This window comes from Lepisma saccharinum, chromosome 11 (assembly GCF_977018435.1).
Source record: "Lepisma saccharinum chromosome 11, izLepSacc3.1, whole genome shotgun sequence".
Classification (NCBI taxonomy): domain Eukaryota; kingdom Metazoa; phylum Arthropoda; class Insecta; order Zygentoma; family Lepismatidae; genus Lepisma; species Lepisma saccharinum.
Window position 1 is genome coordinate 85,061,292 of NC_139239.1, and position 26,936 is coordinate 85,088,227.

The 26,936-nt window shown below is 37.0% G+C and overlaps 1 protein-coding gene across 1 annotated transcript in view; it reads left to right on the forward strand.

Moving 5' to 3' along the window:
* LOC145994953 (heparan-alpha-glucosaminide N-acetyltransferase-like) overlaps nucleotides 1–26,936 on the forward strand; it is an 84,524-nt gene that overhangs the window by 21,488 nt on the left and 36,100 nt on the right. The window contains exons 4-8 of the mRNA XM_083131480.1: nucleotides 12,118–12,233; nucleotides 19,137–19,264; nucleotides 21,004–21,113; nucleotides 22,522–22,629; nucleotides 24,142–24,403. Of these exons, the coding sequence (XP_082987606.1) occupies nucleotides 12,118–12,233; nucleotides 19,137–19,264; nucleotides 21,004–21,113; nucleotides 22,522–22,629; nucleotides 24,142–24,403 (724 nt within the window). The remainder of the gene's footprint in view (nucleotides 1–12,117; nucleotides 12,234–19,136; nucleotides 19,265–21,003; nucleotides 21,114–22,521; nucleotides 22,630–24,141; nucleotides 24,404–26,936) is intronic.

Consider the following 26,936-nt stretch of genomic DNA (forward strand, 5'->3'; position numbering starts at 1 on the left):
AAACCTCAATTTGACATTTTTCAAGGGACCAAGCACCTCGCTGAACTCTGACCAGTGCTGGGCAGACCTTGCATGCTTACCTGTGTATATTTATGTTGGTAGTGAGTGAATGTTTAATTATTATGTTGTGTTTGTTCGAAGTTATGTTTACTGTTGTTACAAAGTGAATGTCGAACCTCTTTAATACAAGTTAAAACAAGAACAGCCGTAAAAGGTAAGCTATGTAGAAACAGTAGTTTATTTTTTAATGTAGCTGCGAATTGCTGCAAAGTGCATGTTCTTACCATGAATGAATGGTCATGTTAACCTGGAATTTGTTCCAAAAGAAACTTTGGATATTTATATCCAACTTTGCGGCTGGAAGTTGGCTAAGCAACAATTACCTGTTTTTTCATAGCATGCCGAAACAACCTTGAAAAGTTTTGCCGCTTATATTCTGCTATTGTGTATTCGTTTAAAAGTAAGATAATTCTTTCGCCTTGCTGTGAATTTCGTGTATGTTAATTATGGAAGGAAGAACCGCGGTTTTCCTGTAGTTAGGACTTCAAACTAGGGGACCCAGTTCGATTCTCTGTGTGGTCATTTCGGGTATTCCATTGGTGTTCCTGAATAAGAGGGTCTGGGTCTCATCCAGGTTCACATCAGTGGGTATCGAAGGAAATCCCTGGGTGAGTAAATGCATTCGGAACTTAGTGCTGATCACATCACTTCCACTATGTCAGAGAGGAAGAATGTGTGAAGAAGCCCTAACTGAATATCATAAGGTACTGTCATACAAACGAAACTTTTTCCCCAGGTGGATGGGACAAGTATTTTCTAGCAGGACAAACAATACTTTTTCCGTTGAGGGGAACAAACAACGATTCGATATTATGGTAATGCTTTATTTTGAATTATTTGAAAAAGAAATAACCTTTATTTTTACTTTTACGTAAGAAACACAATGAACCAAATGACAAACAAATTACTTTTCCAAGGGGGAATGATCCTCCTTGTCCCCCGTGGATATGAAAATGTGTCAGAACCATTTAGTATATACAAAAGTTATTTGTGTTGTGTTATTCAGAGCACAAACCAATCACATTTTTTCTTTCTTTTGAGCTTCTCAGCAGAAATCGGCACAACTATCTTCCTTTGTTTATGTTGCAGGATTTGTAATAAAAAAAGCCAATAGAAAACATGTCTTGCTCCAAATTCAATGCACAAATATCTACCCCATCCTGTAGTTCAGTATTTATATTAAAAGTGACAAAAATCAAATGATGCACTAACCATCACCCGGTTTTATTGGTATTTTGTGGACAACTAAAAAAAAATCATCGAAAATGCTGTGCCTCTCCTACCCAGTTTGTGTATGAAGCGAAACCTACAATAAAACATAAAGCCTACTACTGGCTTTGAGACAGTGCAATGTTCTTTTCCATTCTTTGTATTTAAGTGAGCTTGTCTGCGATTCTTCATTCCAGTTGTGTTGAAATACATTGCTTCCTAAACAAGAGAAATGCTAGAAAGACCTAAATACTTAAATCACAAGCCTCTCAATCGTACAGCTTTAGAAGCATCTTGGTGGAAGCAGATGAGTCGGACATCTTGGAATAACATGCGAACTGGTCGAGTGCCGAGGCTGGAAGGATCGTAGTGGGCTATGGTTGGGACCATCAAGATTGAATGTATAAAGCAGGAAAATTTAAAATTGGGTTTTCACTATACTAATTTCATGACCAACCGAGACAGCCATGGGCACAAGAATGGCCTCATCCTATGGCAAGCTCAAACAAGAGTTCCTGGAGAGGACCCACTGCACCAACCAAATCACCTTCCTGGATGTGGATGTGCACATTGAGGAAGGTTATTTGAAAATATCAATCCACGTCAAATCTATCAACCACATGCAGTATGTACTTCTCCATTCAACATCAGAGGTGGTCATTTTCATTCAACTTTCCTTACCCTCATAGATTGCATCTTTCCCTCACAACTCACCTTTCACCCTTACCCTCACCCTCACCCTCACAAGTATGCAGAGGGTGAGAGTGAGGTCTACACTCAAGAGGGTCGCCCTCCAGAGGAATATTAATATTATTTTCTTTTTCTCAATAGTATGGAAAAAGGAATCACCATTGTAGCAACGTATTCCAAGAAATAATATAAGTATTAATGTGTTTTGTAGACAAAAGGTCAAAATATAATAATTTATAAAAACAGATGGGACCGATTAATTGGTACTCTATCAGCATCGACCGATATAGGCATATTGGTGTATCGGTTTATCGTTTTATCGGTAAAATTACAGATTATTTTACTGATCCTATATATCGATAAATATATGATAATTTAGTGCAAAATTCTGCCATTTTGTTGTAAATTTTATGGATAATCTCCATGCCCTACTTTCTAAAAAAGTAAATGTCTAATTATGCAATTTCTTTTTTACTGCAGTCACCTTGAAACACACATTTATTAAGGAGGTCAATGAACGTTTCATTTTAATTTACCATTTTTAATTTTATATCGGATTGGTAGAATATCGGTTATCAGTATCGGTAAATTTTATATCGGTACTTTATTGGTATTGGCCAAAATTTCATATCGGCGCATCCCTACTGGTTATTAAAGAAATTTCAAGTGCTACATTGCAAAATTTTTTGTGTATTTTTTTGGATTCAAATACTAATTACTTATGGTATAAATTAATAATATCTTGATTAGCAAGTCATTAGAAAATCCTTTGACAATAAACAAGGAATATGTGAAGGTTCTGATTAGTACACATGAACCATATCACGTTATACAGTAAATGCAACTCCAACTTGATTCAATTTCCAGATCATGATTCCTAACTCCACTACCTGCATATCTTCATCTCAGTCTCCTCAGAAAATCATCTGGTCAGGCCAGATAATAAACAAGGAAATACAACTCCTGGTGATCTAGGGGGACGAGAGAGTCATTCAAATCAATCATTATGAGCAACCAATAATTATGTATACACACATTACTTTCAAATTCTATTCAATGTTCATTCAACTATACATGCACAGCAATTTTTCACACACTACTGTTTCTCTTCATACACACTAGATTATCGGGTGAGTATTTCACTCCAGTTATAAGCATCAAATTACCACTTGTGCTTTCTTCTTCTTTCTCTACCCCTTATGCCATTACAGCGTCGGGGATGCCTCAACCCACTCTTTCCATTCTTCTCTCTTCTTGGCAATCTTCTTTATTTCTTGGAGTGTCTTCCCTCTTTTTCTTCCTAATTCTTCCACCATATCCTCATACGTCTTCCTTGGTCTGCCTCTCGATCTTCTTCCTTCTGGTCTTGCCTCCAAGATCTGCTTGGGTTTCCTTTCCTCTTCCATCCTTGTTACGTGGCCAAACCATTTCATCTGTCTTTTGATTAGATGATTTTCAATTGATGTTTGTTCCAGTTCTTCCCTTATCCTTTCATTTCTTACTCTCTCTCTTCGTGTTTTGCCTACTATCTTTCGGTAGCACTTCATTTCTACATTTGTTATCTTACTAATTTCCTTTCATTTCGTTGGCCAGCTCTCGCTTCCATACAATAACATTGGCTCTATTACTGATTTATATATTTGTAGTTTGGCTCTCATTCCTATTTCTTGTTTTCCAAATATTGTCTGGTTCAATTGATAATATGCATTACTTGCTTTTCGGACACAATTTGAGACTTCTGGCTCTATTTTCCCATTTTGATGAAGTATTGTTCCAAGGTAACTTGGTACCTGTTCGAGCTGATTTTCATTACAGTTTATGATTAGGTTTCCTACTTGATCTTCTGTTCTGCTCATCTTCATTACTTTACTCTTTACTTTCATTAATCATCATTTCTTTTTTCCTTTAATGTTTCTGTCCATTCTAGTACCGCTCTTTGTAACTTTCCCTCTGTGTTTGCAACGAATACTATATCGTCTGCGTACACCAAAGTTTGACAATACACTGGCCTCATTCTCCACATTCCTACCTTGGTTTTCTCTGTTCTTTGTTTACCTATTTTTATCACTTCATCCATTACTGTTATGTATGGGCTCAAACTGTCCCCTTGTTTTACTCCTCTATCCATCGTAAAGATTTGTGACGTTTTGCTGTTCAGTCGAACAACTACTTTCTCATACATCGACTTTACTGCTCTGAATTAGTCTTGGTGGGACGTTCCTCCTTTTTAGCAATTCCCATATTACCTTCCATGGTATCATGTTGAAGGCAGCTTTCAAATTGAGGAATGCCAGGTTTGCTTCTTTTCCTCTGCTCAAAAATCTGTCCGATATGGTTCGCTTTGAGAATATATGGTCTTGTTTCTGTCTCCCTGGGCGGAATGCCGCTTGTTCCTCTTCGAAGTCTGGTTCTAGACAATCTCGCAATCTTCTTTCCAATATACTTGAGTATATTTTCATTACTTCCAAAGAGAGGCATACAGCTCAATAGTTTCCACAGTCAGTAGTATTTCCTTTCTTATAAATGGGTATTATAATGTTCTTCTCCCAAACCTTTGGTATTTTCCCCTTTCTCCACACTTTTTGAAACAATGTGGTTAATTCCACCTTTAGCACGTTGCCTCCATATTTTATAAACTCTGGGTACATTTCATCCCATCCTGCTGCTTTTCCATTTCTCATTCTCTTAATTGCATCTTTTACTTCTGCTTCTATTATATTTCTTTCCATCTCTTCTTCCCCTACATATACTTCATTATCTTGGTTGGATTTTCCTCTTTCTTCTTTCCTAAACTTTTCTGCATACAGGCAGTATTGTCTCCAAACCTCTAGAACTTTTCCCGTTTCAGTTTGCAATTCGTTATTCTTATTCCGTACACTCCTAATTCCCTTGCCATATTTCCCTCTGATGTTCTTGATCAGCATCCAGAATTTCTTCTTATCTTGTCTGAAATTCTCCTCTACCTCATTTCCAAATTCTGCCCAAGATGCTTCTTTTGCTTCTTTGACAATCTGTTTGGCTTCATTCCTCTTCTTTTTGTATTCGTCATATTTCAATGGGGTAGATGTTTCCAAGTAGTCTTTCCAGGCTTTTTTCTTTTCTTTTACTGCATTCTTTACTACTTCATTCCTAGGGCCTCCCCCATGGCGCAGTGGTAGCGTCATTGCCTTGTAATCAAGGGGTCCCGGGTTCGATACCCGGTGGAGGCACAAGTGGTTCGGATCCCACTTTAAACTGTAGGTCCAGTCCCGATTAGCCTTACTGTGCATAAAGTGGACTTAAAACACCATCTCTCTCACTACTTCATTCCACCATTTTATCCTACGGGTTGATTGAGGTTTAATTCTAGTTTTTCCACATACTTCTTTGGCTGATTTTAGTATAATTTGTTTCAGATGTGACCAATTTTGATCTATGTCATCACCTAACTCCTCTATTCGTAATGTATTTATCTTATCCCCTAATGCTCGATGTATTCCTTTGCTTTCTCTGTGTTTTGGAGTTCCTGTCTCTTAATTCTGATATACACTTTGTTGCTTTCCTTTTTCCAGCTCTGAAGTTTGTATCTGTGACTAATAGTCTGTGGTCCGTTGTAAACTCTGCCCCTCGTATAACTTTTACATCCCGGAGATATCTTCTCATACTATTTGGTCTAGGAATTAATTTGTGAGCCTGGACAAGAGATGGCGTAACGAGCGTATCGTCCCACAGTTCCGTGTATCCACACATGCGTTGAAAACTCCTGTCAGCACGCATCGTTCGTAGTATTGGGCAGTTGATTGACGTGTCAACAACAGCATTTTGTAGTCAACTGAACATGGCGCAGTTCATGCCAGATAAAGTGTTTTTGCGGGGTGTTCTGCTTTATTACTTTAACATGGAGAAAAGTGCTGCCGAAAGTCATCGTATTTTGGTGGAAGTCTATGGAGACCATGCGCTAGCTGAGCGAACATGTCAGAAGTGGTTTGCACGGTTTAGAAGTCGTGATTTCAGCCTGGAAGACCAAGAGCGACCTGGACAGTCAAAAAAAATTGAAGACGAAGAATTGAGAGCATTGCCTGATCAGGATTCGTGTCAAACGCAGGAAGAACTTGCAGAAGCATTAGCCGTTGATCAAACAACAGTTTCCAAATGCCTCAAAGCCATGGGAATGATTCAAAAGATGTCACATTGGGTTCCACATGAATTGAAAGAAAGAGACGTTGAAAGACGAAAAACCATTTGCGAATTGCTGCTTCAAAGACAGAAAAGAAAGGGGTTTTTGCATTGCATTGTTACTGGCGATGAGAAGTGGATCCATTATGAGAACCTGAAACGAAAAAAGGCCTGGGTGAAGCCAGGTGAACCAGGTCCATCATAACCGAAATGAGATATTCACTGTGCAAAGGTTATGCTGTGCATATGGTGGGATATGAAAGGTGTGGTGAACTATGAGCTGCAGCAACCGGGTGAAACTATTAATGGAGAACGTTATCGACGACAATTAATGCGTTTGAAGCAAGCTCTGGCCAGGAAACGAGCAGAATGGGAGAACAGAAATGATAAACTTATTTTTCAACATGATCAAACAACAGTTTCCAAATGCCTCAAAGCCATGGGAATGATTCAAAAGATGTCACATTGGGTTCCACATGAATTGAAAGAAAGAGACGTTGAAAGACGAAAAACCATTTGCGAATTGCTGCTTCAAAGACAGAAAAGAAAGGGGTTTTTGCATTGCATTGTTACTGGCGATGAGAAGTGGATCCATTATGAGAACCTGAAACGAAAAAAGGCCTGGGTGAAGCCAGGTGAACCAGGTCCATCATAACCGAAATGAGATATTCACTGTGCAAAGGTTATGCTGTGCATATGGTGGGATATGAAAGGTGTGGTGAACTATGAGCTGCAGCAACCGGGTGAAACTATTAATGGAGAACGTTATCGACGACAATTAATGCGTTTGAAGCAAGCTCTGGCCAGGAAACGAGCAGAATGGGAGAACAGAAATGATAAACTTATTTTTCAACATGATAACGCTCGCCCACATGTCGCAAAACCGGTCAAAACCTATTTAGAAAATGTCGGATGCGAAGTTTTACCCCCACCCGCCGTATGCACCAGACGTTGCTCCTTCGGACTACTACTTGTTCGATTGCATGAATAACGATTTGATTGGACAGCAGTTCACTTCTTCAGAAGATATCGAAAAATGGGTCTCTGACTGGATCGCTTCAAAGGATGAGGACTTCTTTCGCCACGGAATCCGTAACTTGCCTGACAGATGGGCGAAAGTGGTGGCTCGCGATGGACAATATTTTTCTTAAGGTATTTATATATTTTGTGTTTGAACTACAGCTTCAATGTGTGCATAACAACCTCACGAATTAATTCCTAGACCAAATATTTTGGAACATAATATAGTCGTTTATGCTTTTGGCTTCTCTTCCATCACCTTCAAAAGTAATTTGGTGGATTTTCTTGTGTTTAAATTATGAGTTTCCTATTTTCATCTTATTTCCCACACAGAAGTCGATCAGTGTTTGTCCATTTCTATTTTTGATCTCTTCTCCTCCATATGGCCCAAGCACTCCCTGTCCGTTTCTTCGGTCATTACCCACTCTTCCATTTAAATCTCCCATGATGATAATGTCTCTTTCTTTTTGCTGAATCTTTTCTACTGTTCTCTGAAGTTGATTGTAGAAAAACTCAATGTCTGCTACAGTTGCGTCCTTTGTGGGGGCATATACTTGTATTATTGTTATTGGCTTCTCTAGGGCAATGTCCATGGTCATAATTCTTGAACTGATGGGTTCCCAGCAGGTCACTTTCTGACTATTTCTGCAGCTACCACTACTCCAACTCCTTCCTTTGCTCTATTCCCTATTGGGATCCCAGACAGTGGCGAAGCGTCCTATGAAGCCAGGAGGCCGGGCCTACCCACGCTATTACTCTTTTAAAGGTGTATTTACTTATTTCGTCAAAACATATGTAATGCAATGGAAAAGTTTGGAATTTTCATTTATGATAATTACAAAAAAATTCTAACCCTGTCCAGTACACGAACTTTCCACGGAGTGAGGCACATTTGCTGGGGCCTCTTCTCTTCACATTCCGTCCTACGGTCGTATATGCGGGAAGTCTAATCTTACGAGTACTGTACGTATGCTTATAACGTGCTCCTGAGGCCAGCCTCGCACTGTTACCCACTAGGACGAACAGAATATCAGCAACATTGCATTTCAGCCAGGGTTGGAAATTTGTGGTGTACCAGCATTTTTAATAAACATTAGCCTGTGTTCGTGCAGAGAGACTTCTATTTCATTGCACATTCTCCATATTTTGTACGAAACTTAGGTTTTCCTTCCTTTCATCGACAATTGTAAGTGAAATTGAAAATTACGGAGTACTGTAGTTCTGACTTCATTGCTGATGGTCTTGTCGATTCACCCAACACAGTAGCGTAAACAGAAAGTCCAAAGAACAATACCAAATTACGTAAATTAAAATGATAGTTACGCCTTATATTTACAAAGTAGTTTTACTTTCACTGGGAATAGAATAATTTATTTTTATCGTGAACGGGGATTTCCTCGCTCGTTCCCCCTCTGTGAAAACTTGCCTCCTACTCACGACGCTAGAAGGGAGCTTGGCTCGGCGCGCGAGGTTCGTGATGGTAGAGCTTTGTTTTTGATTCGTGTCGTGTGCAGCGATCAGATTTATGCAAAAAGTGCTGGACTGAAATGCAAGACCAACAAGAACAATCGAGTTCTTAATTGAGTGAAGATGTAATCATCAGTAAGGTTGGACCCACTTTTGGTCTTTCATGTTTCCTTCTTATAACAATCATTTCTAAAATGTTTTCAACTCTATTTTCTTTTGCAAGTAGCAGTGGTAAGTGACAGCAAAATATTTTTAAAAAAATTCAAAGTTGTTGAAACGTTATTTAATGCGTTAACACTGTCGTCGAATAAATATTACAAGCATATATTTTTTATGCAGCCGACACAAGCGAGGAGGTAGGCAGTTTCGTTTACCCTGAAGGGATAACAAGAGAAGAGGGCGGTCAAGGAGAGTACAATGCAAGGGAAGACTTTTTTGGGTTTAGGACAAAGAGGGTTATGGGGTTATTGCGCGGGCCATGTCTGTTTCAGGTCTGGCGGAACATGCCAGTGTGGTCACATTGGATTGGCAGAAAAGAGCTAAATTGCGCCTAAAATTGAAATCCTATTCTCTCAAGCAACTAAATTTATTATAACCTGTTTATATGTTACATAGTGACCTGTCGTGTTGCCGGGTCCCAAACAAGGATCCTATGTTCTATTATCATGTAAAGGTGTCTACTAACACAAGGGGTAAAACAAACTAGGATGCGAACTATACATACTTATGTTTTTTTCTTGAAAGCCCCGAAGTCATCATCCTAACACGTTACGAAGCCAGGTGACCTAATTGTGGTCATGTCAATATTTCCTGATCATCTTCACGATTAGCATAGAGCAGAACAAATGAGACAAAAATATTCAAAATTTAAATTATGTTTACTTGCACATACAGGTGTCAGAAATTCATTTATCTAGAAAGCCAAGACTGGAATTAACAACAACCATTCCTTTAGTTAGACAACAGATAACAATGGTGTTTTCCTCGGTGCGAGGAAGTCTTGCTAAAGAAACTAAGTTGGCAGCAATAGAACATACCAAACTGACAGTCGCTGAAAGTGCGGAATTCTGTCGTCTGCTCACGGCACAAACGTCAGACTGACCCGAAAATTATGGGGTTCTTCTAGCCCTTTTCATCTCAATTGCAAAATAAATAAATAAATTTAGAAAAAAGTGATGAAGAATTGACAACAGGGCTCGAGCACTATTTGTTGGATTTTCACGATGTCCCATGATTGGTAGTTCTGGAGGTGTGTGCATAAATCAGGGGTTGAAAAAATACAAACAAATAAAAAACCAGAAGTGAACAAAAATCTAAATCGATGACATCTGGTGGGTGGGAGGAGAACGTCTAAGACATAATTATCGTACTGATGGCCAGTAACAACACTTTTGAAAATGTCACGCCACTGGCAAGTAAAGAAGCGGTCTGGAGAGACATTGAACCACACATAGCCCCCCCCTTTTTTTTTTTTTTTACAGATTTAAACAACTAATGGAAATTATCGCACTTGTGTGCCTACCCTGCTAGGAACTCTACGCTTCGCCACTGATCCCAGACTATCTAAGTACAAAGGCTGTCGCAGAGAAGGTGAGACAGATTTTTTCCTGGCTTGGCAACACTGCCTATGGTTTCGGCACTAGTCGCGTCGTGTAGGATGACTCATTCTGTTTCCGTAGCAAGTTGTCACATGTTGAGAAACCACGTTAGTGAGCACCTGTATTGATTTACGTGGAACGTGTTTTGTTTACCCTTCCAGGTTTTTGTGTATAACATTGCTTTTCGCGATGAGTATTCAAGATGAACAGCGACATGCCATAAAAATTTGTTGGAGTTTTTGCGGAAACATATGCAATGTTTCAACACAAGACAGACAGCCGATCAAGACAGACTGAGTAGAGCCACAGTATTACCAAGGAGTCATTGAGACTCTGCGCCAGCACGTAGCCAAAAAGAGGCTGCATTTGAAGAACTCCTTCATATTGCACCACGATAACGCTCGCCCGCATACTGCGCGGGCTTTTCAGGATTACGCGACGAGGAGAAAAATAGAAATTTTCCCGCATCCAGCATACAGCCCGGACCTTGCAGCATGCGACTTTTGGCTATTTCCACTTTTAAAGGCCGCTTTACGTGGTCGTCATTTCATGACGAACAAAGAAGTGATCACCGCAGCGCAAGTTTTCTTCAGTTCGCTACCTGACAACGAATTTTCAAAGGCATTCACAAAGTGGCAGGAGTGTATGGACGCTTGCTTAGCTGTCAATGGTGCCTATTTTGAAAAAGATGTACGTCTACTCGATATGGCTGATTCTGAATAAAAATTTTGTGGTTTGTAATTTTTTTTGTTTCATTTTAATGATTCTTGGAGGGGTCCATGTACATGCTTGTCTTTTAACTGCTATGCAGTCACGACTTTTTGACCTATTGCGCTCATTTTGGTATCAATCGGCAGCTAATGAACTAAATTTTCACCCTAGTACATTTGCTAGCTAATGGAGGTTGCTGTTTTCCTATACAGGAATTAGTCTCACCTTCTCTGCGACAGCCTTTGTACATAGTTCTTATCCATTCTCTTTTCCCCGCTACCTTTCTTTTTCACTTCACTCAATCCTAGTATTTTGATAGTATATTTCCCCCTCTATTAGTTCCATCTCCTTCCTGTTTATTGATCTTATATTCCAAGTTCCTATTCTCAGTTCCTTGTCCCTGCGCAGTCTTCGTCTTAAGTCCCGTCCGGCACTTCCGAGGCATGTTGAATTTCTCTGAATCGGTTGATGACCCTGTGCGGGTGATTCGCCACTACAAGGTGTCCTGTGGGTGAACCTCACAGCCTCCGGAGCCACGGCTGGATTTTCTGTTGGGGTTGTCTCCCTTAGCCTTTGAAGATCCCTCTTCACCACAAGACAGTGGTTCTCTCTTTGCTGTTCCCAAGAGAGCAGGTTGCCTCTTCCGTCATCTGTGCCATACCAAAGGACTCCTTTTCTGCCGCATCTGCCGTTGAAGACTTCACCGTAACGCTGGTAAGGGACCCTTACATGGTACTATCAACCGGAGCCAGCTGAACCATGTTTTTTTTTAAAAAGGTATTACTCCTCTAAGTTCGTCCGCCTTCTTTGTCGTTGAGATGACCATGCATCTTCTTCCACAATTGGAGCCGTTGACCAGTAGGTTGCTTCTTCGTCTGGGTCCTCCTCACTAGCCTGCCCAGCATGGGAGATCCTACCAGTAGCCATTCTACCGCTGGTATAGCCTCTTATGTAATTGCAAAATACAGTTCTTTTACACAATATTAGTAGAAAATCAATAGAAACTTCAAATTTTGCAAAACTTCCTGGATTATTAAACATCATTTTTGCAAATTATCAAAATGCTGGAAGAATATATACCAGTATCTGTAAATAAAGATCCAATCGATTCTTTCCATGGTGGCATCGGCTCAGCCATAATATTTGTCAGTTGCATCACGATATAAATAGCTATGAAATTTTACATTTTACATTTCTTTCTTTGTAGCCAAACATACCACTTTGGAGAAAATGGTCGCTATGTAATTTCCATCACCAGCAAAGGGAGAGAATTTAATTGTACAGACATTGATGTATTAAAGAAACCTATAAACTCATATTTACGTAAGTATTCATCAAATATCACCTTTATTGTAAGAGTTGCGAATTAGTCTGCACAGATCAAGCATAAGAATCACATTGTATCTCTGTTAAATTGTTAAAGTGTATGAATATACTGATATGTGTTTACACTTTCATTTATTTTGTGATTGCAAACAGTTAATTACTGAAAACTTCCATTTGAAATGTCTGTTTTTATTTTTTACTTGTGTGTAATGTTCAGGAAACCGTGTAAATGCATATATCCATTTGATGCTAAAATCAATGTTATTTTATATTTCTAAATTGTGGAATGTAAGTTCAAAAAAGGCTATTTTTAATTTCCATATTTTAAAAATATATGAGCTTTTAGCACATATTTTACATATTTTAGTTACTTTTACATATAATTCCATATTTTCAAACATTTTTCAGTAGTCCATATTGATGCTATTACTACATTTTCCCTTGTCTTAAAACCCAAGATTTTCCTTTCATCTATATTCTGTTCATTTTGTACTCTGATTATTTTAAATCTTGACAATAGACAAACATTCTTGTCAACAAACCTTTCGCAGTGAAATCCATTCCATATTTAAAATATACTCCCATTTATTCATACTATATTGAATGCAGTTTCAGTCTATGTAAATTTGTCTTTAGGGACATCAGGAGGGGATTCATGGTTCAGCACTTAAAAGAAAGTTTGGTAGTACATTGTTTTGGTAACAGGAAATAATCACACTTTGTATTTGAATTTTGCCTTGCAATTAATGTCATGTAAGGCTATACGGCGCACGCTTTTAGAAGGAACATGAGTTCGGCCAATACCCAACCAGTGCTGTTGCGCTGTTGCCAAACTAACTGATACCGCAAGGGAAGGACAGAAAATTGGCAATGTGTCCATTATTTTGATAATGCATGCACAGTATATATGAGTACAGTGAAATAATATAGTGAATATTTCTACACAGGATTATAATATCATATCACTGTAGCATATACGAGAAACCCATACCTGAAAGAAGCTTGAAGGTATTTATTCATCACCGCTCTCGTCGTCTTCCTCGGTCTCCGTGTCACTGATTTTACTCATTTCCGAGTCACTCTCCTGGAGGATAATGATTAGATTTTGCACCCTTGGTGCCTGTACTACTGGTGCTAGGTTTTGAGAGTGACATTATTTAAAATAAAATGAACACACGGAACACACACTATCGCACGAAAGGACTGTATTTAATCTTTTCACAAACTGTTCTTTGTGGCGCACGAGCGAACGATAAGCGAATAATTTTACACCGGCCTTGCTGTGAAAACGCTGAACTCAAACTGACCCAGACTTTCAATGTTCGAGAACGCACAGAACAATGAAGGGTCATTGTTTATATCGAGGCGAATTTACAACCCACAGTTTTCCCTAGACACAACAACTCAGCTGCGTCAACACGGTGGCAACAAAAAAAACAGGCTGAAGAAAATGAAAGGTGATGCTTCCCTTGTTTCTTCAAGGAACGATAACTCCAGCTGTAGGCGACGGAAATTCATGGGACTTGGACAGTCAGGTTCAAAATGTCTTTCCCCATCTTATCATGAACCTTAAAGTGGTGAGTTTTATGAAAACTTCTTGCGCGCAAGAAAAATACAGAACACGGTTTTTGACTTCCGTGCCGCAGCCTCCTAACTGTACAACGTTGCACTCCTGCCATTGGCTGATCGTCACGCACACCCTCTGCTTTGCCCCACCCGATATCGCTTCTAAAAGCGTGCGTCATATAATGCATTTTATTTAGGTAGACAAGCCCCATATTTTAATTAAAATAACTAGAAATATATTTAGATTGAATTAGATTATTTTACTTTGTATTTCTGCCACTTTTGGCTAATCGCGAAGACGAGGACAAGTCATGATATGTTGTAATTGATGAACGGACACTCACAAAGAACACCCATGCCAGGCTTACATGCAGTTGGGCTCCTTTCAGTAGCCCCACGGATGGTCTGGACATGTTCGTGTGCGATTGACGGATGACCTGGATGTTGCACATTGTGGACGCTCCCCATCCTCTTGAATTTGTTAATCAGGAGATGGATATTCTCCCTCACTGGTACCTCCTTGTGGTATCGTTGCCGAAACCTTGCCTGGACGGTTGCAAACATTTGCCCAGCCAGTCTCCAGCAAACAATACTGGTTCTTTCTTCTATGGTGAGCATCTTTCAGTTAGACCTAAAAGAAAAGACAGATGTCAGGTTTTTCCATGAAATGAGTTATTATTTTAGAAACACCTGGTATTTGCTATGTTTGATGAGGAATTTAATAACTAATGTGTTTAAAACATACTCACTGTCGATTTCCCCCCATCCCCATCATGTTTTTTTCAAAGCTCTAAACAAAGGAAAATGTCTGACACCACTGTTACCTACATAATCCAAAGAGCAAACTTCTGATCTGTATGGTCTTGCTTGCTTTCACGTCTGTTCAGTGCTTTGTGGCATCTACATCTTGAGAAGTAATGTTTCGGCATTCAAATTTGGACCACTGACTATGTTTCTGTTGCAAGACCATTTTCCGCATATAAAGATGATCCTCACAGACAAAAAGCAGGATTTGACTGTGGATAACGGGAGAAAGATTGTTATGTATTCAGGGTGGCCACTCTAGGGTCATGATAAAATTCAAGTATAATTCCCAGTTTTCAAGGTGAATTTTCTAAAAATTCAAGGGTAAAGCAGATATTTTATCTACTTCAACTTTACGTATTACTGCCACTCACCACCCACACATATACAAACAAATATATTAACAGTATAAACAGTCTGTGTGATTCCAATGTATCCAAAAGTTGTAATTTAATTCAATTAATCAGTATATATATTTAAAACATTTAATTTAAGGTGCCGAGTTTACATTTGCCATTTCACATATTCAAACTTGAAATCCATCTACAAACACAAGTCACAAATGTTACAGGATATACAAATCCACGAAAAGTTGTTAATTGTATATTTTCAAATTCCAATTTACCTAATCAACTTCAAGGTATCTTCCTGTTGTGCAGGAAATTATACATACATAATTTGTTCTTCATATCAACAAGAAACTTTTGCTAAGCGTAAGTATAGTATTACAATAATTTGTGGATAATTTAATGATGATGTATACAAATGAAAATTTAGTTAATTAATATTTCGTTGTTATGTTTATCTATTAAAATTTGATACAGTACTTTTGAAATTTTGTTTCTTACGTTTTTACCCAGTCAGTATTTTTCAGGAATTTTGAACCATTTTAAGTTTTTTGAAACCTAATTTAAAATTTTTAGAACCTATTTTAAGATTTTTGGAACCTATTTCAGGATTATTTAGTCTATTTTAGGAACCTAAAAACACACTTTTTAGAACCTAAAAGTACGAGGTCTAGTGATGAAGGTTCACAGGATAAACATTTCCCATCTGGCTATTGAATACTTTGTGTTTCTTTTTATTTTCACACCATTATAACAATTTCTTACAAAATCTTCCTCCTACAGTGGATTACAGAAGGATACATCTGGAACAAATAGTCAGGCGAGAAGTACTGTGTTATTCATATTCAGTTCTTGTTACTGTCTTTGTGGAATCATTTTCCATAACCATTTAGTTTATGTATTATCCTTTTTTTATAGGAACTTTTCAAAAATATAATTTCCTTATTCTATCAAGATATTATAAATAGTACATGAAAACTATACTGCAACAGAGGAAGCATTAACCTGTTAACACTTGTGTGTATTGTCATCGTCTAAAGAAGAATTTGTAGACAAGTTTGTAGGTGCTGCATAATCAACATCTACGTAGGTATTCTGGCACTGTCATTATCTGCACTGAACTCATCATCTTCATAAACATAGTCCTCTCCCTAGAATTCGACATGTTACAATTCAAGGAGATGATGAGCTATATTACATTCCGGTAATGACATTCGTGTGGTTTATTGGACATAGAACCAAGTCAAATACAGTAAATGAATAGAGTTTACCAATATTTTACTCTACATAACTCACTGACCCATACGAATTACATATCATTAAACTAAACTAGAAAATATGCTGTTAGACCAATAATAATGAACATAGGTCCACTTTCAATTTGAATCCACTATTGTTTACCGACTTATCTACCTAAGAAACTGTGCCCGTCAAAATGACCTTAGAGTAGTAATCAATTGTAGTGTCCTTCTGAGGTGCGATTAAAGTTTAATTTTTTGTATAAGTATAGAGCACTAATATTTATTAAAAGTCACAGTATATGGAGGCCGTGTAGTAAACATTGTCTAAATTATAATATAAATATGTCACCCGTCAAAATAACATGTCCGTCCTCCTAGTGTAAAGCAATAACCCATTGACCATTGCCATTGCAGCAACTTCAGCTACTGTACCCAGTTTAAATATAATGAATTTCCAAAAAGCCTATATTAGAGAGGCGGTAGTTTAAATCATTAGCCATATTTACATGAAAGTAAGTAATAGACTGGAATGCTGTAGCATGTACTCCTTTCACAACCAGTTGACTTATAGTCACATAAGCAGAATGACAAAATGTTACACTGTATGCACAATTTATCAGTTTGGTGATTCACGGGGTCCTTCACTACAATAAATGATTCATAAGATGATTTTATCATCAACAAGTCTTCAATCACTTAGTTATTGTAATTTTCAGATAATGGTATTCCTGTGGATGAAAACATCACTGAAATATTGAACATAGCACTAAAAGTTGGGGAGCGTAATCATTGTTCCAGTTGCTTACATGGCAGGCCACAGTAACATACCATGGCGTTGGACTGACCAATAGAGAACAATGGCCACTGTCGTATCTGATTGTGTTGTCGCATCTGTTGACCAGTGTCGTATTCTCCCATGATCTGTTTTACCGCTGGTAAACCATATTTTTCATATATATAGAAATTGATGCAAAATTTGAAATTGTCAGACTTTTGTTTTTGCTTCATATTTCTAGTACATCTAATTAATACAGTGCGATACATTGAAGTGTAGATTGCTAATTCTGGGTTTGCGCAATCTGCAAGCAAGGCTCTCGTGACCATATGTCGGCACTGTAAACTGGCCATGAATCAAGCACGCAAGTTTCCGTAACTAACTTTTTAACTAACCGTTAAAGAGCGATTTATTTGCTTCCAATTTATGAAAGAAGGTGCTGAAACTGGCAGTCTTCATTGTTCACACTTTTTTGACACCTCTTGGTGAAGTTACCCATAACTCGCTGCAGTTCCCGTTGATTAATGTTGGTAATTTCTTGGTGGATGTTATGTTTCAACTCTTCCAGAGAGTGTAGATTTAACTTGAAAAATTCTCATCTCCTGAAATTTAGTACAACAGAGAGAGTGAAATGGAACTTTTACACCTGGGAATCTTGTTTCAAATTGCATTTGAACTTCACGTGCCGATTGAATTAACACATATGAATCGTAAATAAATACATGCTGTGCAGTAGAAAACAATTGCTGAGCCATAACACATTTTGCGGTTGAATAAATTGGAAAAAACACAATACGTAACAAGCACCCTAAAAAAAAGTAAAGTAAAGTGTTCCCCTGTGCTTAGCACCACGCCATGAAGGCGTATAGGGGGTGTGGGGGTAACGCCCCACACTTTCTTGATCCGGTCGTGAGTGGGGGTGATGTGATCAGCACCACGCCCCTGACCGCCTTTACCCCCCAGGTTTCCCCAGGTACCCATGTTATTCGACGCTGGGTGGGCGCCGGGGCCGCTTCCATCGTTAGAAAAGTTCCCAGATTTGAACCGGCCGGGGATCGAACCCGGGACCTTTAGCATGGTAGTCAGACGCGTTACCGACTGAGCCACCGCGGCCACTATCACTTCACAATCTCCAGACTATTAAACAGGCCACACAATATACCCTTATCACTTCCCAGTTTCATATCTACTTTCAGGAACTCCATAAAAACCAGTTTCTAGCCCCCTCACCAGCTTATGTTAGTGGGTGTCTTAATAAAGATTTATAAAAAATGTCTGTGCATCGATGGCGACTAGTTTGAACACCATCTTTTATATGTCTGGTAAGTAAATTACTTTTTTAAATTATTATGGAAACTGTTGTGAGCTTGCTTCATTAAAACTCTACAATGCCGACAAATGGCTGCAAGTGCCTCACTCGCCGATAGCGCAAACTAGTGGCGGTCTACACTTTTGATGGATCACATTGTTGTGGTAAACCAGGTCAGATTTTCAGAATACGCCACTGCTGTTGACATCATTAAATACTAAGCCCACTGCAAGTAATAAAGGGGTCCTGGGTTGATACTGTGAAGGCACATTACAGTGATTCAGATCCCACTTTAAACTGTAGGTTTATTGTAAGTGTTCCTTACAGTGCTTAAATGCATTCTACACCCCTGCTTTGCAGTTCACATTACCTCTCAGAGCTTCTTTTTCATATGGATTGATATGAAATTTTTGTTGATACAGATAATGTATTAATATAAAATTTAGATGAACTGATATAAAATTGCAAATGTTCCTTGAAGAACATTTGGATCGTCACTGACCTTAATTAATATATGTAACTAGATTACTGCAATGTGGTTTACATTTAAAAAGAAACTGCATATTGAGTCATTCTCTTTAGAGAGCTAGGACAAATATTGATTATATGTTTATGTCCACAAAAATAATAACCAATGGCAGAATTTTGCACTGAATTACAGGCAGTTTTTATAAATATCAGATCTGTAAAATTATAACAGTTTCACGCTTACATTGATGTGTCTATATTGCCCGATATCAAGGGAGTACTGATTAGTCTGCCCCATAAGATATGATGAAGTTCAAATACTGTGCAGTTTTCACTTGTTAAAAAATTATAAATAAGTAAAGTTTGAAATTTTATTCTTTATATTTTCAGCAATTCTGGTAGCACTTCTTGTTTTAGTAGTTACGGGCTTGTCATGGAAAATTGGACAAGTTATCTACAAATCAAAGTGGTTAACCAAGATGTGGCCTCGAGCTGCTTCCTTTGCAGAGCTAGAAAGTGTGAGTGTTCCCTTTCATTGTAAGTTGTAATTATATATGTTTAAAGGTGTGTTGTTGTGATATTTATATTTTATTTAAATAATTATGATACTTCTGAAAGAACAGCTATGCATTTTCCTCACTAACTTAGAAATTCTGGAAGAATCAACAATTTTTTATAAAAGCATTCGAAAAATGAAAAGTGAAGGAATGTAAAGTGTTTTTGTTGTTCATGCAGCAACTATTGACTTTTCCTATCCTCCCTTTTTTATATATTTAATTTGGGAGTTCCAAAATAATCTGTAATTGGCTTGTTTCCCTCAGGATATTTTTTATTAGTGTATGAATATGTGTTCTGAATCCCTTTCTTGGAAGAATATTTGCTCTTTTTAGATTCAATTTTCTCTCTATGAGTTCCATGATGTTTTACTGATTCTTTGATAAAGATGGATTGACAGCATGTGTGACTCAGTGACACCCCAGTCAGTCCTTCGATCACTTTTCAAGTTTTAATTGCTAGGTCAGATTTGTTGTGACATCTGAACGTATATTCCTTGTGCATGTTCAATTATATGATAATTGTATGTGGCTAGTGTTTAAAAAAATCTCCACTACTTTTCCAGCTTCTTTTGTCTACATTTGTGATGTTGCATTCAAATCACCTACTACAATAGGTAGTCTGATGATACATCAGGGTGGCTACTCACCGGGAATTCTGCGTGAATTGTTGGCTCTCTAAATTATGCGTGAATTCTGCTTGAATTTTTCTCCGTAGACGTGAAAAATTGCAACTTTTATTAATCCAAATCCTATTGAATTTATACACATTGATAAATACCCTGAGGCTAGATTTTCACAGTTGAGTTTTTATTTTTATCGAGGAAGGAAAATAATGTTGTGTGAAAAGTAAAACAGAATTCTCTCGATCTGTTTACTTTGTTACTGTTCTTTGTAGAGCAATCTGACAGACGGAAGATTATTACAAGATAATCCTATCTTGAAGATGATTAGGTAGATTTGAGTTTGAAATTCTTACACAATTAACAATTTTTCACAGGTTAGAATATATACCATAGCATTTGTGACTTGTGTTTGTAGATATATTTCGAGTCTGAGTATGTGAAATAGTGCGGTTGGAAAGCAAGAAAAAATGGAAGAATATTTCACTTCCGGCGGAGAATGTGTCCTTTTGGGATGGATACTACATTAATTAATGTGGTACGGCCTAGGGTGCAGAGATTTCAGCACTCATCAACATGTCGTTTGTGAACACCTATTTGATGTGACTAGCTTCTATCCACTGCTGAAAGTTACTGACGACTTCATGAGTGTGAACTGATGAAAGCCTCTGTTTCATGACATTGAGGATAGAGCAGTGTCACACCATTTCCATACCAAACTCTGAACACAGCTTTCAACCAGTATTTTTGTTCCTGGCTACTTGTTGGCCAAGGTAACATCTGTTTCCCTAATTGTTCCCCGTTGCACATTGTCTTTCACAGTCTATTCATTGTTGCACAGAGAACACTTATCTTCCTGACATGAATTGCAGGTGCAGAGTAAACAAGAACAATGAAAACATGCTGATATGATTCCAATACAATGAGTATAAAATAATATGCCGGTGAATCCACAAATGAACAATGCTGAGATGTACATTTGTGTTCATGTATCACTGTTCTTTGTAAATACATTATATGTCATGAAAATTAAAACTTTTCATATGTACCTGTATGGTTCTTTTCTATTTTTATTTATAGGATTTAGGAACCCCTAGTTCAACAGATGGTGCTGTATTAGTGAGGCCTGAAAGTGTTCGTCGCATGAAGAAACCAGGTACTCGAGTCAGATCATTGGATGTTTTCCGAGGGTATAGTATTATTTATTGTCATTTCAGATACTGTAATGTACCTTGTACTGGAAAAATACATTGTATTTCCTATTAATATAATTTCTTACCGCTAGTGAGCGAATTGCTCTCACTCGTTTTCTTTGTAAGGGTCTGAGCTTTCGTTCCATGGTGCATAAGATGAGAAAAAGTTTTTAAATGCATTTTTCTCCTCTCCCCATCTCTTCCAATAGATAGATAGACATACTAACACAACAGAAGGAATCACTGGTGTACGCAGGATTATTTTTCAGGCGGTTTTGAACTGTAAAGATGGAAAGTCCATATCAGCTTTTTAGGGGGTGCCATAAATGTCATATAGTTAGTACTTTCCAGTCTCAAAGCGGCAGGCAATCGGGTGTTATTTTAAGTTGGTTTTCCATTTACCACTATCATTTGACCCTGGTTCTTCACTGCTTTTATTTGAAAATGCTGATTTTCTCAAAATTTTGGAGAAGCCTGTAGGCTCATCAACCCCTCTGCGTATGCCAGTGGCTAACCCCTAATGAAAATAAAATTTATATTATATGATGAATGAACACATACAAACCAGATATGAATGACACAATTTGAACCGTGGAATCTAATAAATATGTGTGGAAAATGCAAAAGTACTTCGACATTATTTAGCTATCCTGCAAAAGTATGGATACATATACACCACCATGTCTAACAAACTAAAAACTGTGACAAAAATATGAAGGAATGGATGTTGAAAGAACAAACACTAAGTGCTAAGACAACTCTAGAGCTGTGGCAAATATCAATCCAATTGCTTTCATTGCTGCAACAACAGTTCAGCATGTTTTGTGCACAATTTTATTCAACGTCCACTTACATTTGAGCAATCCAAACAGAAAACACAGGAAACTGAAAATGATTGCATAGTGCAGTTTCTGTTCTCTCATCTTTCCTCTGAAAAAGAATTGTCCTGAAATGATCTGAGATATCTACTTCAGCAAAATGTATCTTCCAGATACTGTAGATCCTCTTATCTAAGTTTTTCTTCTTTTTTTTTTCAATTGTAGAGAATACAAATTCTATTTATTACACAAGAAAGAGTGATTGGGCCTTAGAAATATTGTTTATTAAGTGTAATATTTAATTTTGTTAACAATATAAATTTGTATAGTATCTTTCATAAGTATCTTTATGTAAAGTAACTTCAGTATCAGACTACATAGTTATTTAACGTTTTATTACACATTTGGCACATTATACTCTTAATTTGACAATGTTTTGATATATCCAACTGTTATTTTCACACAATTTAAACAAGGATGCATTCTCATAAGATAGAAACTTCTTAAATTATCTTCTTTCCTTATTATTGTTATTGTTGTATGAAATGCATTATTACATGTTTTTTTCCCCCTTTCTTTATTTTCAGATTGTGTATAGCAGTGATGATATTTGTCAATTATGGTGGAGGAAAATACTGGTTCTTTAAACATTCTGCATGGAATGGTTTAACTGTTGCAGATTTAGTTTTTCCATGGTAAATTTATAGTGTTTCATAACTTACGTACTTTAAAATAAATACGGAGAAACTAGTACTCACTTTTATGCACGAAGCTGTTTTTTTCTTTTTCGATTAATTTCAGTGGCCACTGCCACCATCCTTGTTGGAACTTGCTGTACTTTTGCTTGGCGTGCGTCTTTTGTTTGTAGTTCTCTGGCTGCCGCTAGGTGCGTTGTTGTTAACTGTGCATCTTGGTCTGTATCGAAAAGAAAAAACAGCTTCGCGGATAAAAGTGAGTACTAGTTTCTCCGTATTTATATACTACCACGTCTCTCTTTTCCCAATTATGAATACGTACTTTAGTTGTATTTTTTTTGTCTACGGAGAAAATAAATTTTAAGAAGAAATATGACAGATTATATGCATTTAAATGTGAAGACAGTCTTCATGCAGTATGTGTATGTACTTATGTATACTGATAACAGTTTATTCCATTTGATTAATTTCGGTGACTTCTCACCATCCACATCAGAAGTTGTATGTTATCAGCTTGGCAGGCTTTCAGTCTGTGTTGTTATGCCAATGGCCTGTAGGTGTCCTGTTGTTGCTGCATCATGTGCTGTGTTGTGCGTCACTGCTTGGTCAGGTAGCAGAAGCCAAATGTGGTGGGCTTGTCCATTACCAATGTTTAGTGCATTTGTGGATTTGTGTGCTATGGTAATATTGAAGTGTCAGAACTTTGGTGAGGCAGTTACAGCTGGAGGGATGGTAGGGGAAGGCAGTCCACTTCTTTTCATCACACACTAGAGCATGTGGTGTTTTGGAATTTGGATTTGAGTCTCTAGTTTTACACCATGTTGATAGTTTTTGATCAGTTTGTTCTCGATTCCTATTTCTGTGAAGGTGGCTATTTCATTGTGGAGATCATGCCATTACGCATTTCTCCCATGGTAATGGACGAGCCCACCACATTTGGCTTCTGTTACTTGAACCAAGCAGTGATTCAGCAACAAATAGCAGGGCATCTAGCAGCCATTGGTTCAACAACGCAGACTGGAAGCATGCCAAGCTAATAACTTACAAGCTCTGATGTGGATGGTGACAGGAATCATGAAAATTAATTGAATTGAATAATCCCTTACACAGATGCACAAATACATTTCATGTGTGTATCCTGCCACTTCTAAGTTCCATTACATGAACATACAGTGTTGCATTTTAAAATTATTCTTTGCTCTTGACAAAGTCATAAATGGATATGTGTTGAAATATTTAACAAATAAAAAAATTACATTTTTCATATTAAAGTTTACTATAAAAAGGGCTGTGTCTACATTGACAAGATCTATAAATGTTGACACATTCATATGCAGAGTATTTTTCCCCTCATAATTATGTTAATCATCCAAGTTATTCTTGCCCAGTACAGAATTTCTTGAAATTGTTTTTGAATACTTTTTAAGTTTTATCTACTTTAGTCTATCAGTCTGATGAAAAAGCACTTGTGCTGAAAATGTGTACTTGATAATTTCTCTGTCTTCTCCATAGGTTCATGTGGATAATGGGAGTGAGCATAGCAATTTCTTTAAGGTCACAGCTCCGAAGCTCAATCCCACGCCGTAAGATACTACTACATGTAATTAGACGGTCTGCTATTTTAATTGTCTTAGGGCTTATATTAAACACAAAGAAGGGCAATGTTGCTTTGCGCAATTTGAGAATCCCTGGTGTGCTACAAAGATTAGGATTATCCTATTTTGTTGTAGCATTGTTGGAAACATTTCTTATGAAACCACAAGGAGTTTATCAGGTATTTGTTAAAGGATTACTTTACTTTACTTTATGCACCATTATAAGTATCTGTTATATTTCCTGAGATATTTATAATTTTGGTTGTTTTATTAACTAACATGGACAGATAAGCTATTAAACCTATGCTGCTGAAAACTGGTTTTTCTTAGGGTAGCATACTGGACCTGTGATTATAATTGAAGGGCTCGGGTGTAAAATATGGCAAGTGACAAAATGCAGGTTTCGAGATATTGAAAGTTGATGTTTCAAAAAAATCTGATTTACAAATTAAAATAAATTTCTAAATTTTTTACAGCAAATATGATTCACTTGTATGTTTACTATCATACAAACATATTTCATCCGAATTATTTTTTTTGGTGGTGCTAAATGTGATTTTTTTAGGGTTGTTCAAGGAATTGTTGTAGTTACCATGCTTTACATGCAACGATATTATCAAAATGAGTGATCAGATACCGCTTTATTCAAGCTAACTTGTGATGTAAGTTCAATAATAATATTTTGACATTAGACATTTTATAGCAACCATAACAATTTGTAACACAAAAATGAAAGCCTTTAATAATAATAATTTTATTCAATAAACAATAACCTGAGCTACTTGTAAAAAAAGTTTCCTTTACCAAAAGACAGAAAATCTGTAACAAGTTTTTGCTTTCCTATGTCTATGACTGAAATGAACACCATTAGAAAAGTATATTTCATCGTTTTATTACATTAGTATTTAAAAAAATATGTTCTTAATGCTTGTGATTAAAAATAACTTCCTTATATCTATATTGAAATCAATATTCGTAAAAAAATGTTTATATATTAGCGGTTTTTCAGCTTCACATATCTACTTCACACACACAGAGGCTCTATTTATTACCTCAGCATGCCAAGCAGATTGCAATTTACAAGCCTCTCTTGATACAAACCTGTGTTACGTAGACTATCTAAATTGCATACAATGGCAATATTAGATTTTTGTGATTCAATAAGCAATATATACATAAAATAGGGATGGCCTCTTTTTTTCGAAAAATTCAAAATCTAAAAATATTTTTTTCAGAAATGAAAAGTGGAGGTACGAAAATTTTTTCGAAAACAAAGAAGCGAAAAATGATAAACGATTTATTTTCGAAAAAGTAAAAACTATTTTTTTAAAAACGAATTTATTCTCGAAATATGATTTTTTCGAAAAACTATTTTTTTTCGGAAAACAAGAAAGCAAAAAAGGAAAAAAAAATCCATAAATGAAAAACATTTTTTTTTTAAAAATGAAAAATCGAAAAATTTCATTTTCAAAAATGGAAAAACATTTTTTTCGAAAAGGCCATCCCTAGTTTAAGTCTCTATCTTCAAGATATGAATTACCACCCCCCATGGCGGAGTGTATAGGAAATCGCGCTCCGATGCCAGGGATCCCGGGTTCGAATCCCAGCCTGGGCATGGATGTTTTTGAGTTCTTATTCATCAATTTCATCATACCATCCTCATCTCCATCTTCGCAAATAAGCCAAAAGTGACACAAGCCGTGAAGTAAAATAAAGCAAATCAATGAAGATACAATTATGACCTTGTAACTTTGTGTTGTATATTTCTTTAACTTGACATGTTGTAAATAGTGATTTAAAATGTACACAGGGCTTAAGTTTAATAGTTTTCACTGATATTTAGCTCTTATGGGTTAAAATAGTTATAATTTCGAACCAAGAAGAAGACATATTTGCAATATCAACAATAAAATAATTTGCTTTCCTCAAAGTCACACATATCATATTTACGAAAGTTAATTAAATTACAAATACGTTATTAGGTCCACCATAAAAATATTATAGCTTTTAAAATGCACATTACAGATTTATGAAAGAAATATTTTATAAAAAAACTGAACTGTTCCAAATAATTGATATGATTCAGATCAAATTACATATTCCTTAAGTGTAATACATTTTTGACATTGCTTGGTATCTTAAAGCAGCCTTAAGTGCGCATACCCAATTAAAAATCAAACGAATTTCCATGTGACTATAGTTATTTATATCTAGTAAAAGAAAAGTATGTGCTTCTCTACTAGATCACAGTTCACATCCAGGTGCGAGTTAATTCGAAACTGCCATTATGAGCACTGCTTCAATGCTTCATGTAAACAATGGTATCTACAGTAGATACCACGTTTTACATGAAATAGAATGTATGTGGCCATGCACAGTTTTAGGCACATTTTTGATTGGCAACCTCTTCATTCTCCTCATTCTTAGTCGGTGGTACATATTCCGGGTCATTATTGAAATCATATACACTTTCTAACTCGTTCTCATCTTTGCTGTTGCCTCAATACTCGCGAACTTTCTGAGACACGTTACAATTCAGTAACAGCCGTTTCGCCTCCATCTTTGCTACTTACCATACTTTACATGAAACAACTGGTAGATACCATATCTTTCAACACATCTAGCTCTGTAATCTATTGACAAAACGAAACACTTCAAGTACGATTCGACTCCATTTATGATGGACTACACGATGCACATTGTAACTCCAAA